The 14,732-nt window shown below is 35.0% G+C and overlaps 1 protein-coding gene across 1 annotated transcript; it reads right to left on the reverse strand.

Moving 5' to 3' along the window:
• Window positions 1–11,490, reverse strand: DCAF12 (DDB1 and CUL4 associated factor 12-like protein). Its single transcript, XM_088258926.1, has 8 exons — window positions 11,271–11,490; window positions 9,668–9,824; window positions 8,205–8,357; window positions 6,811–7,032; window positions 4,421–4,655; window positions 3,209–3,523; window positions 2,170–2,267; window positions 1–2,078 (listed from the first exon to the last, which is right to left on the reverse strand). The coding sequence occupies exons 1-8, from the start codon at window positions 11,366–11,368 to the stop codon at window positions 1,926–1,928; spliced, it is 1,431 nt and encodes a 476-aa protein (XP_088115052.1). The 5' UTR covers window positions 11,369–11,490; the 3' UTR covers window positions 1–1,925.
• Window positions 11,491–14,732: the final 3,242 nt, after the last annotated feature.

A 14,732-nucleotide genomic window follows, 5' to 3' on the forward strand; every position in this document is an offset into this window, starting at 1 on the left:
AAGCAGTTTACATAATACTATTATGGGATAAATACTATGTGATGATTTAAAGACAAGCTTATAATGAAATTTGTTATAATAATTTCAGAGAAATACGTCCAACTTACCTAATTACACATATGTATATTATATGTACTTACATACTCTCATACCATCTATGTACTATGTAATACAGTTACTCCGCACTTTTTTAAAACTTTTTTTCTGTGATTAATTATTTGTAGATGTGGCTGATTTTACACACATTGCGTTTAAATGATCTGTTGCCCGCAACTTATTTTCAATAAATTTTATTTACATTTTTATAAAAGTAAACATTTTTTAAATGTTTAATAATGGATAAAAAAAAATATTTGACATTCAATCTAAATCTAAAATATGTACATTATACACATTCTTCATTATACATATGGAAGCGCATGCTTCATTGTATAGTCGGTCTAATTCATAAAATGTTTAACTCCATCTGGGATAACTTTACAATAGAGAGTAAGTAAATACAAGATCTTGATACTAGAGAAATGAAATGGTATCAGAAAAAAAGGAATCCAAAACTTTAGAAATCCGCAATGAAAATATTAAGTGACCCTAAGGGCACTTGTGCACTACAGGAATTTTGTGGAAGAATGATAAAACGGATGATTGGCTTGTGCTTTTGGCTGTCTTTTTTCGAATCAGTGTGCGTGATCACGGTACGCATAAATTCAATCACGCTAAACTGTCGTAGTCGCTTTTATTTTTTAAAAAATGGACTGCCGGATGGTAAAATTTGGTGTAGTGCACAAGCACTCTAAGGGCGTTTGTCCACTACACGAAATTACACGGAATGTTACCGTCCGGCACGTCAGCTAGCGTTTTAAAATGACGATTGGCTTGGATTAGCAGGTGCTTTTGTCCATATTTTTTCGGATCGGTGCGTGAACACGTTGCGCGTAAATTCGATCACGCTAACTGATGTGCCAGACGGTAACATTCCATAGTACAAACGCCCTTAGGGCGTTTGTACTGTCCGGTAGTCTGGTTTTTTCAAATAAAAGCGACTACGATAGTTTAGTGTGATCGAGTTCACGTGCACCGGTCCGGAGAAAGACGGATAAGTGCACAAGCCAATCATCCGTTTTTACATGCTAACCCAACTGCCGGACAGTAAAATTTGTATTTTAAAAGCATTATTAACTTTGTGGTATACACTCTCCTTATCACTCTCAAGTAAAGGATGAATGATAAGGAGTATGCATTTAATTTAATCAAGTCAATGATATTTTGTTGATAATGCTTATCTCCGCTTAGCATTCCTTGCTTATTTCACCATTATTTTGTGTCACATTCTTCAGAGTGACCGCAACCAGTCTACTTTCATCCTTCTTATGCATATTTTATTTTAATTGCAATCCAAATGAGTTGAACACTTAAAAGGAAAAAAGTTGTGAATGTATACATTAAATATCTGACTGGATGTTATAATATTCTTACTAGTTTTTGGGTAATATATCCAAAATTACACAAACGACAAAAGAGTTTGATAATGTCGGGTAAGACGAAACGCGTCACAACATACATCATCGTATATATTTAAATAAAAGTAGAATTCAATGAAATAACCTTGTTTAATTTTGGATATATTACCCAAAAATTTTTAATGGAATTCTACCAACTGTCCGCAGTTACAATATATTCTTATAAGTGTTTACGATTTTAATATTTTAACTTGTAAAGCCCGGATGGAATAAAACATTATGGATTAAGCCGACAATATAGATTGTTAAGATCACTTTTCAGGCTCTCACCAGAATCCCACTTCTTTCACCCTTTTAACACTCACGACCGCCATCACTTTCAACCCATTTATATAAATAGATAATAAAAGTCTCTTTTTCCAAACGCATTTTGCTACTTAGAATTAAAGGAGAGTCTGTTCAATTTCACTATTGCCACAGGCCAGCGTAGTTCCCTATCAGAGTGGCGGGAAGCGGTCCGCCCGCTGTGAATATTCTAGTCCCGGTGATGTCGTAACAGTGCGTGTATATGGCTGGCACGTACTTCACTTGGTTGAACCCGTCCGCCTCTTCGTCGGGGAACTGAAATCATAACCGCACAAATAACAACTTGACAACGGCATCGCATAACTCAACCGCATCGCCCGCTATGCCTCAGCTAGTTTGTACTCACCACATAACCTTTGGATGCTTTGAGAACTACCGTCTTGGAGGTGTGAATGTGACTTTCCAAATATTTTCCAGCTGTGAGATCATAGAACATCAACATTCCTGCAATTTGAATAAAAATCTATAAATTACATACATCACATACAAAGGTAACACTTTTTTCTTTAACCCCTTTTTGAAGGGGAAAACGGCCTCAGTGGCTGACATTATTTTTTTAACCGCCCTACACATATGAGCATACGTGATTTGCGTCTTTTTTCCGCACCGTTGCGCCAACCCTGTGCCAAAAATATTTAATGCGAGACAGAGAGAGGGAACACGCTAACGTGGGAACAAAAAAGTACATACATCATTTCCCTCCTAAAAGCACCTATTATGGCAACAAAAAAATTTAGGTATGAATACAACAAATATTGTTTTCATAATTCTGTAGAAAAAGAGATGATTTTTTTTCTACAGAATCAACTCAGAAAATAGGGTAAATTCGAGAGTAGGGTGGTTAAAGAAAAAATAAATAAAAGCGTCTTATTAATAAAAACTTTCCATATTCCAACATAAATGACTGTTGTGAACCCACAAGTACTGTGTCACGAGTTTGATTAATATATCTAGATATATTATTAATAGAACTCCTAGGAGTTCCAAAAATTTGAGTAGTGTGGTTGTCAATCATGAGTAGAATTGGTGAATGTTGCACGTATGTAAAGTAATTTGTTTATTTTTAATTTTGATTTTAATTTACTTTGTTTAATTTACTTCGTTTATAAAAAAATAAATAAATTGTAAAACAAACTCCCTCTCTAAACACACAAGTATGTACTTTATTAGAAAGGTAGAAACGTTATATTTGAAATGTATTGTATATTAACCAACTACAATTTTGTATTATTTAAAATGTATTTTGTAAAAAAAAAATTATCAATATAAAAATAAAAATAAACTTAACGAAGCCTATGACAGTCGTAAGCCCTGTAAATGCCCAGACATCCATATTCTTCTTCATGTATGTTGAGATGTCAAAATTGTAAAAAAAAGATAGTCACCTAAACCAGTGCCGATGGTGAGCATATTCCCTTGAAAACTAGCAGATCTTATTCCGCATCCGTTATATCGGGAAGTAATCTTCTTCACATATTGCAACGTCCGGCAGTCCAGCAGGAGCGTGTAGGACTTGCATCCTATCGCGTACAGCCCGTTCTCTTGTGTCGCCAGGCAGACGAGATCTTGACACGAAGGCAGCTTTCTCGATATTTTCTGTTTGAACGTTTCAGCGTTGAAGACGTGTATATAGCCGTTGAGCGTTAGCGCGGCTATTTCTTTCCAGGTTTTGTTGAATGTTATCGCCCGAACTTTTTGTCCTGTAAATCAATAAAAAAATATATTCATACTGTAAAATTAATTTATTTTGAATTTAAGATTACTTGTTGAAAACCACTATTTCTTAAAATCTATTATGATATGTGTTTCGATGCATTCCGCATCATTTTCAAACACCATAACCAATTTTTTTATTTAGGTAAAAAAATAATTGTTTAAATGTATACATGTACAAGCACAGTTTTATACACATAACTTTACAACAAGATTATTCTAAAGAGACTTTAATAGGGCAGACTGCAACATGCAAGTTTTTTAAAAATTTATTTATTAGGTTGATTTTCTCTTTTATATTAATATCACCTCTACTGGTACCTGAAGCGCAAGGCTGATAAACTTGTCATCTTGCAAGATAACACTGCCTCAATATGATGCAGTGCCCTATGCACCATCAGGTGCGAAAGAGGGTTTGAGTTTCTCGGTTTGAACCCACTCTACCACAATTTGATACCTATTTTAAATAAAATTACTTAGGATATATAATAGAAGGACCTACAACCTGCGGACTAGGAAAGCTGACCCCAACAGTCTACAGAGACGATAAGATGGGATGGAGCCAGGAGGAAGAAAAAAAAAACTAACTAACTAACCATCACGCCGCTTCTCTGCAGGGGTAGGCAGAGAGAATAGAACGCCACACCACTCTGTCTTTGTAAACATTCTTCGCCTCTTCCACGTTCATGCATCTCCTCATACATACCCGCCGATTGTTACGACTCCTAACCTGACCACTTTCAAGTATTTGGCATACCTGATAGTGCCATGTTTTTCTCGGTCTTCCAGGAGGAAGAAGAGATATAATAACTTAGCATTAGATGGCAACACATATAATATTTTTCAAATCAAGTGTGGGTCAGAATGTCTCCTTTCATGCTCACCCGATCTGCACTCCTTGATGGTGATGGGAGAGATGTAGTTGTAGAGCGGCACGGGCGGCTGCGCGGGGTTGGCGGGGGGCGCGGGGGCCTTGGTGATGGTGCTGGAGGCGGCCGCCTTCTCCCCCGACAGCACCGCCTCCTCGCACTCCTCCGCGTTCACCCGCCAGAGGGCCATCTTGGTGTCGCGGGACCCGGACACCAGAAACTCGTCGTCCAGCCAGCACATGTCCAGGACCTGTGCAAAACATTGCATCAAAATTTTTTTTTTATTTAATATTCTTCTTCTCCGTCTTATTCCTCATTGCTGAGGGTTGTGACCCTTGCAGAAGCAATGACTCTTCTCCAGTTATCCCTTGACTGCGCTGCACGTAGCGCTCTAACCACTGAGGTGCCTGCTGCTGCCTTAATTTGATTAGTTCATCGTGTGGGGGATCTTACTCTCCCTCTCTTTCCCTCCAGGCTACCAATCACAACTAGTCATTCTAGGATATCCTTGTTGCCACGCGCAACGTGTCCAAAGAACTGGAGAATCCGTCGGGTACAGATATAATTTATTATTAGATTAAAACCAATATTTTTAGCTTTTCCACTTTTTTATTTGACCAGCGACCGGGTTTCGTCGTTACCGACATCATCAGACTGGGTACAGATATTTATAATACTATTATATTATTTAATATACAGTATGTAATATCAGCACATGGGACAATTTTTTTTGCAGAAAACCATGTATTGTGCAACAGCTCATGCCTAGGTGCCCGGTAACCCTTGATGTTGAGTAGCCAGCTCATCAAAAGGATCGAGAGTTTCAAGAACTTGGAAGTGTACATAACTGAAAACGGCAGCCTTCAAAAGGAACTGGGAGTGTGATTAAGACTCGCAGAGTCCGTATTTAACAATATGAAGGTTGTCTGAAGATCGGATTTAGGCTCGGTGAAGACCAATTGCCGTCTATACAAAACCTGCATCGCTCCTATTTTCTTATACAGCTGTGAAACATGGCACCTTACATGGCATGGCCCAGAGCAGCCGTGTACTTAGCTTTGAGAATGGGTGTCTGCGTAGAATTTTAGACGTGCGGTGGTTTGACTTTGTGAGGAATGAAGAGATAAGGCATAGGACGCAGAAAAATCTTGGTCACAACTGTCATCAAGAAAAGGCGATTCAGTTGGCTAGGCCATTTACTCCGAATGGCTCCAGAGAGCTGCCATCAAGCTTTCCTCTTTTACAAAGCATCAGGTTCTGCCTACAAAACACTAAGAAATCTAACTAAACTAAACTAGATGAACTAGGAAAAAACTGTAAATTAAAAAAAATATTCAGTAGAATCATTAATTGTGTTTTGATAAATGTATAATAATTATAGATTATGGCAGTGTCCGCGAAGAGTGTGCCACGGCACACTGGTGTACCGTGATAATTAGTTGGTGTGCCGCGGAAAAAAGTCTAGTTTTGTGAAGATAACACACCTAGAAATACCTAAAAGCTATGAGTGCGAGGCGCTTTGTTGCGCAAAGAGCGTGCGAATTAGGATTTTCGACTCTGACTACTATTTGCGTATTTGACTATACATACCAATTTTGGACTTAATAATTTGACCACACACTGCACACTCCGTCTCCTCATCGTTTCCAGTCGTCTCTAGCCCATGACTCCATTACTCCCTGCCAACCAGGGACGCGAATTCCATATAAGCAGAAAAGCAGTGCCTATCCTAACTTACCCGTGTGACATATAAAAACGCAACCAGTACCTACCCTACCTTATTAAGTAGTACCTAGCTTACCTCACTATCTACCTCTACTGCCTATCCTAGTAAGTAGTACCTAGCTTTCAATTCAATTCAATTCAATTTATTCAATAATTAATATATACATTACAAACTAACAATTAAGGCGTATACATTAAAAAAACAAATTAAAAAGTAAGCAATAAGACTTAAAGGTGTAGAAGAATCCCGCTTCGGAAAACTCCTTCGGACACATGGAACAGATCAATATCCAATGTGATATTGTTCAACATAGCGGTAGCTTTTCCTACGGGCATAACCATCGGCAGGTTGGTCCTGTGTATAGGAATCTGAAACAATCTATGCCGACGCTGTCTTAGGTAACTATCGGGAACATACAGACAATGCTCTGGATAATTTCAGGATTATCGATCGTACCGCGCAACAATCGAAAAAAATGCGTAATCAAATACACATTCCTTCTAGTCTCTTAACTATTGTAGCCAAGCATACCCTGGAGAAACTGGGTCGGATACAGTACTACCTACCTCTACTGCTTACCCTAATTAGTTTTCTGTGCACGCCACTGCCCCGGACCTTATGTATCAAGACAGAAAGCATTTGATCATAAACATGCCTGTCTCAAAAATGCCAATATTACCCAGTCTTTATGCGCCTCTCCTACACACACTGGATCCAGGGTCGGGAGTCGGTAGACCGCGATCTCCCAAGAATTCCGTGCGCCAGTGGCGAGCAAGGTTCTCGAAGGATTAATCTCCACCGCATGTATTCCCGTTTGGTGCTCGGCCGCTCCCCACGCCTGACGCCCTCGAAGAGTCGGGATTATATCCAGTTGCCGCGTGTTAACATCGTAAACCATCAACTGAAAATGACAAAATTCATGTGAATTTAACCCTTTGTACTGGAAAGTTTTTCGGTGTGTGCATATCGCCATCTCAATCAAATTACGAGAATTATTACTTATTTGATTATACTTATATAATACTGGTTTAATTAAATTGAAAAATCTAAAATCAACACATTCAAAATATTGAGTATTATATTGAGCATTAAATCCAACTGGAATATTTTTTTCAGTTAGAATATATAGAGACGTCTATTAGGAATATATTATCAAAGTTACAGTCATCTTTCTAAATACTTTCACTCAGCTTTCAGTCAATACATTTTCAGTATCTCTGGTGCAGGGTTACCGATTGCAGTTTGTTAAAATGACTATATTTTTGTGCAACATTAACATTTATTTTAATCCTTTTCTAATCTAAGATAACCTTAATAAATAAATTAATAAACTACTACTACTACTACTACTACTACCATCACGCCGTTTCCCCGCAGGGGTCGGCAGAGAGGATGGAACGCCACACTCTTCTGTCCTGACATACACTCCTCGCCTCCTTCACATCCATACATCTAGTCATACATGCCCTCCGATTACGCAGACTTTTGACACCGCCAGATTTTAGGTTCTGATTGATCTGATCGTGCCAAGTCTTTTTCGGTCGTCCACGTTCTGTTTTCCCTCTCACATTCGCCACATATATTTTCTTAGTCATTCTCTCGCTATCCATTCGCTCCACATGTCCATACCACCGTAAAGAACTCTTCCTAATCTTTTCAATTATTCCTCGTTCAGCCTTACATTAAGGAATGTAAAGAAAGGTCTTATATTGTCGTTTTTAATTCTGTCATACAATGATTTTCCACACATTCGTCTGAGGGAGCACATTTCAACAGCATTCACTCTGCTTTCATCCTTCCTGCTAAATTAATAAACATATTTCACAAACACAGTTACATTTATAAATAAATGTGTTTTTTGTATCAACCCTGACATTTTGTGAATATTTAAACTGTGTTTTTCGAAGTAAACAGCAGCTCAGACGCCACACGGTGCATATATTTGGTAAGTTTTCATAATATCCTTTATATCTGTACACAAAAACTTACTTTTTTTATGTTTTATGTATCATGGCCTGCTGGGTACGGCCATATTAATACCTTCAAGCATTAAAAGGGTTAAATAAGAATTACCTTATTGCACTTGGTTCCAAATACTACTTGGCGATCAGACAGCCATTGTGAACAGAATACTTTATTCATGTTCCCCAAACTAACCGGGGTTTCCTTGAACATGTCGTGGGTGAGGATGTGGCGGGAGGCATATGAGGGATTTACAAACCGAGTCTGAAAATAAAGACAATACCTTCATATTTTTGACATACAGTATAACTTGAATATGGTGACAACTCGGGAACCGCATCATTGGTCCTGATAAAAGAATCCGCAATTTTTAGCATTTACTTTGCAGTCAATCATTTTAAAAAAATGTTTTTTTTCAATTCAAACCCTTATCCGCACCCCAATGGTGCATAGGGCACTGCATTATATAAACACAGTGTTATCTTAATCGTTAACACACGAAGGTGATCAACCCTCCGCTTCAGGTACCAGTCCAGGGTAATATTGAATAAATATTAGAGTGAAAAAATCACTTATATTTATTTGACCCCCCCTGGAAATCGAACCCGGGACCTCCAGAATGGAAGCCGAGCATTCTGACTATTACATTACGGAGGCGGACAAAAATGTTGGTGCATAAAAATTATAAATTGATAGTCACGAATCACTCATTAATATTAAAATACTGACCCGGCACACACGGCAACATATTATTTTTCAGTGTAGCCATTCGAAAAAAGTGTAGCCATATGTTCTCTCCTATTCCGAGAATTCTAAGATATGGCAATGAATACGGGCCATTGGTTGATAATTTTTAGTACATCAATTAATGTCTTTAAGTCAAAATTTAGAATTTTTTGTAAAAGGCAGTAATGCAGTAAATAAAAAATTAAAAAATATAAATGAAAACATTTGTTTTTTTACCACTTGAGTTGTATTTATTTTAACAACTAGTTTCAGAAGCTACAGATGCTTCCATATTCAGACCTGAAGATGGAGGCATCTGTAGCTTCTGAAACTAGTCGTTAAAATAAATATAACTTAAGTGGTAAAAAACAAGTGTTTTCATTTACAATTTCATCGTGTCTTACTACAATGTGAATGCAGAAACAATAAATAAAATATTAGTATATAACCACTCATTGATATTTTAGTCTACCAGTTTTGAGGCGTACCCGTCTCTTCATCAGGATAATCATTACACCAGCGTGTCCCTCAGGCACTTAGTGCATGTCAGACCTCGGCCTTTAGTGCATGTTGTTCTGCATTCCATAGTGGATGTTGGTCTTCGGGTCAGCCAAAAATGCATGTGATTAACATTTTGTGTAGTTGTCAGTGTGTGAATAGTGCAATGGTAATGACGTGTAGTATTGTTTGCACGCTGATGTAGTGATTTTCCTGACGAAGGGACGGATATGTCTCGAAGCCGGTAAACTAAAATCTCGATGGGCGGTTGTATACCAACATTAAAAACATTTTGTTTATTATCTCTGTTGAGATACCTATAAAATTTAATCAAATATTAAGGATCTTACTTCTTTTGCTTGTATTTCTCTCGATCTAACATAATCAACAAAATTATAAGAAGTTCGCAATATTTGTTGCTGTTGAGAAGGAGTGTCCTCTTCACTTTCAGAATCCGAGTAACAGACGAAATCTTCCGGTTTATCTGGCTTCCGCCGTCGCTCTTGCCTGAAACAATTCACTAGTTACTGATAAAAGTTTTTTAATATTTTGATCAATATGGGGTGTTTCAGATTGTTTTTCGTTTTTGAAACTTAAAAATGAAACACCAGAATTTGTTCAAATTTTTTATAGTTACTTTTAAATTAAAGACCAGGTTTTAAATTCTTATATATCAAACATAACCATTTGTAAGTCCCATCACTTCCACCATTCACTTTTCTGGAATTCCAAAAATCTTACACATGCTCCGGATGTCGGTATTTCTTACTCGGTTTTGAAATATGTTTCCGGTTATGGATAGGAGAGTCTTCATCTCGGAGGTTGGAGGTCGAAGTCGAAGTCGTGATTTATCAATCTAATAAACTAATTTTCTAAGTATAGCCATCAAGAAGATAATATATTTCAAACAAAAGTTTCCATAGCCAAACTGTAAATAAGACCACTACACTATCAGTGTAATATGTATCTTAGCCTTTTTTACCAATTTTCACTGTTTAATAAAACCAATTAAATACCAATGTGTGTAATCATGATCATTAACAGTATGAAGGGAAGTCTTCAATATTGGGTGCCAACCCAGTGTAATATCGCTTACTGCTTTCAAGAACGTCATAAATCAAAAATCGTCAATTTTGAGTTGTGCATGTTTTCGTAATGCCCAGAAAATGTACTATATCCCAGCAAAAGCGGCATATTTTTAACTTAATATTTACCCGCTACAGGGCAGAAAGTGTTATTTTTGCATTTTGAAGAAAAGGTATTGTTTAATATTTTTTTTTTAATTTACTAAATATTTTTCAAATGGAGAAAAAATATTCAGGTTTTACCTAAAGAGATCTGTTGCACAGTAAAAAGTTAAATAAGTGGCTTGATATTTATTTTTAAAAGATTGTATTATATTTTTAAACTTTAAATACATTCTGAAACTCCTGAAAAACCAAGTTTTTTGATTTATGACGTTCTTGAAAGGAGTGAGCGATATATACAAATACAACAAAGTAAAAACATTTATAATTATGACATCCATTGAGAGCCAATTCTAGGATTTCATGCATAGTATAAAATATGTAAACAACATACAAAACACAATGCTTTAAGAACATTTGATGTCTGTAGTTGTGACTGTGTTTTGAAGGAGTAATTGCATAATATTGGATAGAAAATTCAGCAATAGTAAAAATTATCGGATAAATAAAATTAAAGAGCAAAATATTTATTCATTATACTATTATTTTAACATCCATATAATATTTCTGCGGTGAAGGTCTGTAATTTTATATAGGCACTTATACTAAACAATGAAGTCTGTAAAAATTATGATTGGTGCATACATTTTATACTTTGTTATATGATTATGTTAACAACTGATCAAATGATCAACTGAGAAGTATGATACATTTCGCATATAATTCGACAAGACCCTCATTTGGTAAATAAAAATAAAATAAAAACCTCAGAGCCCTGGATTTGGCCCGTCTTTCTTCCAGCCTCGCGGGTGCATAACATGGAGGTAACCGTCCTTCGATACAGCTTCTAACTGTTTGAGACATTTTATTTACTATTTAACAGAGACACAACGACTAATAATATAAAAAATAAGAAATATTTCAGTTGTCCCGATCATTTGACCCAACTTTGCTTGACGCAAAGACCTACTTGACGTCTAAAGAGTGACATTGATACCAACATGCGGCATACAATGTTGATAAATAAAATGATCATTAATAGCAAATACCAACCTGACACTAATATGCTAACAAAAAGTAGCCACCAGTAGGTACTAACCACGAGTATTTTTGCCTAGAATTTTCATTCATGAATTACATTTAATTAAAGTAATTTTGAACATAAGGGTTTAAGGGTTAAACTTATGATAAGCGGTGTTGCATAAGCTGTAGCCAGATTTCAGAGTGATTTGGACGTTAGGTAATTAAAAATAAATGAAAAGTTTTCTTGTAACTTTTGCTCTCTTGTTCGATTGATCGTTTGCTGCGTTTACTGCTCATACAATATTTTATTACACCTCTTTATCTAGTCAATATTCAGTATTCAGTTATAAAATGGAAATCGATAGCAAGAAGACTTATGTATGTAATATGTTTCGAAAAAAAATACCTACTTAGTCGTGTACATTTGTGAATTTGCAAAATACAGCGAGTGTTTTTGCCTAAAATTTTCACTCACGAATTACATGAAACTGTAGTAACTTTAAATATAAAGAGTAAATGCACTCACGAGTAGGCAAAGGCTCTAAAACAAGGGTGGCTAACCGGCGCACAGTGGGGTATATTAGCGATCTGGGCGGCCAAAAGTCACTTTTAAAAACATTGTCGCAGGTGTATGAAAAATATATCAACATGAAATAGAGTATTTTGTTGATGACATGCAATAATTGTATCCCCCCCACGCACATCTCACGTGTCTAATGGTCAGACGCAAAGTTGTTGTTATTGTGAGTGCACGTGTTTCTCTTTCGCTGTTCGTTTAGTACGCAAACATTTCAGTGATTATTATTATTTTTTTGTATTACACGTATACAATTTAATAATGGATTGTGATCAAGCAGGTAAGATAGTGTATTGTACATAGATTTAAGTTGCAATAGCTAACATATTTACTAAAGAAAAACTAATTTAAATAAGTGCCTTTAAATGGATTTTTCCTTCATTTTTTTTTAAATAAAGGATATTTAGTTGTGCTTCCGAGTGTTATCCGGCTATAATTTTGATTATATCAAATAGCTTAGCCCTCTTTCTTTATATAAATTGAATTTTTTTTTGCAGAATTTTGCTCTTTTGCGAGAAATCGCTCTTTTAAGATGAGTCAGCACAATAATGAAAACTGAACTACGTACAGTTTTTTATCTTTAAATTGTTACATTTTTATTTTAGGACCAGTAGATGTTAGAATAATGACTAGAAAACAGTTATTTATTATCATGCAGCAACAAAATGCTAATAAAATTATTGAAAAATTAGAATGCTTGCTAAAGTACCTTTTACAATTAGATAATTTTTCTGACGAGTGTGCAATGAAAATTAAAAACGATTTTTCGCATTTCAAGTCTGAAATGAAACGAAGATAGACTAATGCACTCAGAAAGGAGGAAACTTTCTTGATAAAAAATGAAAATTGGCTTGACGGAACTTTTACAATTCCTTGGGTAATGAATCGATCAGGACGACCATCAAAGTCGTTTGGTGAATCAAGTCAGAGAAGCAAAAGAAGGAAAACTGAAGATTTGCGCAAACATATTGAATTAGATGTGCTCACCCATGCTACTCGGTCAAAGTTAGGAGAAAGCGGGATGAGAGATGCTTCTTTGGTGTTGAAAGAAATCATCTGTACACCTAAGCGTGCTACCAAATATAAGAAAGCGTATTCTCGTTGCCAGCAAAAAAATACCCGGACTCCATCACAGGCTTTATCTATTTTTGTTGAAGCCGATCTTTCGAGAAGGCAATATGAAATAGTAAGGAGTTCTCATAAAAAACTATACCCGTGTTACAGTATCTTACAAAAAGCAAAACTCGAGTGTTACCCTGCTAAGAAAGCTTACAGAGTAACTGAAACTTGTGCCGAAGTAAACCTACAGAGTTTAATGGATCACACTACCACGCGACTATTGACACATTTAGAAGAATGTTTACAAAATTTAAATAAAAAAGAAAGAGAAACATTAGTTTAAATGTGCAAGTGGAGTTGTGATGGAGCACAACAAGCTCAATATAAACAAACGTTTTTAAATGATGCAGACTCCGATGCAAACATATTTCAGAGTTCGTTTGTGCCCCTACAACTTATTTATTCCTTGAATAATAAGGTTATTTGGCAAAACCCAATTCCTTCTTCACCACGTTATTGTCGTCCAATAAGAATACGATTTATAAAGGAAACAAAAAAAATAACAAATGAAGAAATCGCTTATATTAAAAGCGGAAGAAGAACTGTGTCCGGACGAGGAACCATGGCCATCTTTCTCGGACTAATATTTTTTAAATTATTTACTACGATTTGCATTTATTAAAAAAAATATATATATTTTTTTTTTTACTGATAAGTAAAAAATATCTCCATATAATACAATGAATTAGTCAAAAGGCATATTTGGAATCGATTTAGAACGAAAAATAATATTGGCCGCCCAGATCGCCAATATACCCCACTGTGCGGCGGTGACCTTACGTGCGGCCCGCGGTCATGTATGACGAATTAAAATATTATATATATATATTTATATATATATATATATATATATATATATATATATATATATATATATATATATATATATATATATATATATATATATATATATTAATATATATATATATTAATATATATATATATATATATATATATATATATATATATATATATATATATATATATATATATATTTATATATATATATATATATGTATATATATATATGTATATATATATATATATATATATATATATATATATATATATATATATATATATATATATATATATATATATATATATATATATATATATATATATATATATATATATATATATATATATATATATATATTATATCGTATTTTTAAAACCTATCATGTTTCCGTAATTACATGAAATGCATATATTCTGGTGAAAAGAAACTCAAATCTCTCACTGAGCGACCAATGATAAATCGGTTTTATTATTATTCATTGGTTATTTAATAGTTGGTTTTTTAATTTTTAAATAAAATTGGTAATATTGTTTGATTTATGTGTCCTAATTAATCATTTTGATTACAAATAATTTTTAAAAAATGTTTATTACTATACAGATACATTTTTTGTTGGATCAATGTGTGTTTTCTTCTTACATCTGGTTGTAGTAATGTGTTTTTTTTTCATAATTTCGCTGATTATACTTTCTGCTTACATCTGCATT

This window comes from Brachycentrus maculatus, unplaced genomic scaffold (genome assembly GCF_059751285.1).
Source record: "Brachycentrus maculatus isolate JH-2025_06_01 unplaced genomic scaffold, ASM5975128v1 h1tg000105l, whole genome shotgun sequence".
NCBI lineage: Eukaryota > Metazoa > Arthropoda > Insecta > Trichoptera > Brachycentridae > Brachycentrus > Brachycentrus maculatus.

What these genes read in the sequence shown, in the direction of transcription:
- DCAF12 (XM_088258926.1), bottom strand. Translation starts at nt 11,368, where the DNA reads ATGTCTCAAACAGTTAGAAGCTGTATCGAAGGACGGTTACCTCCATGT. An exon ending in GAGAGGCGCATAAAGACTGG is followed by an intron (nt 4,656 to 6,810) that starts GTAATATTGGCA and finishes TGTTTTGCACAG; the next exon opens with GTCCTGGACATGTGCTGGCT. An exon ending in CATCAAGGAGTGCAGATCGG is followed by an intron (nt 3,524 to 4,420) that starts GTGAGCATGAAA and finishes ATTGATTTACAG; the next exon opens with GACAAAAAGTTCGGGCGATA.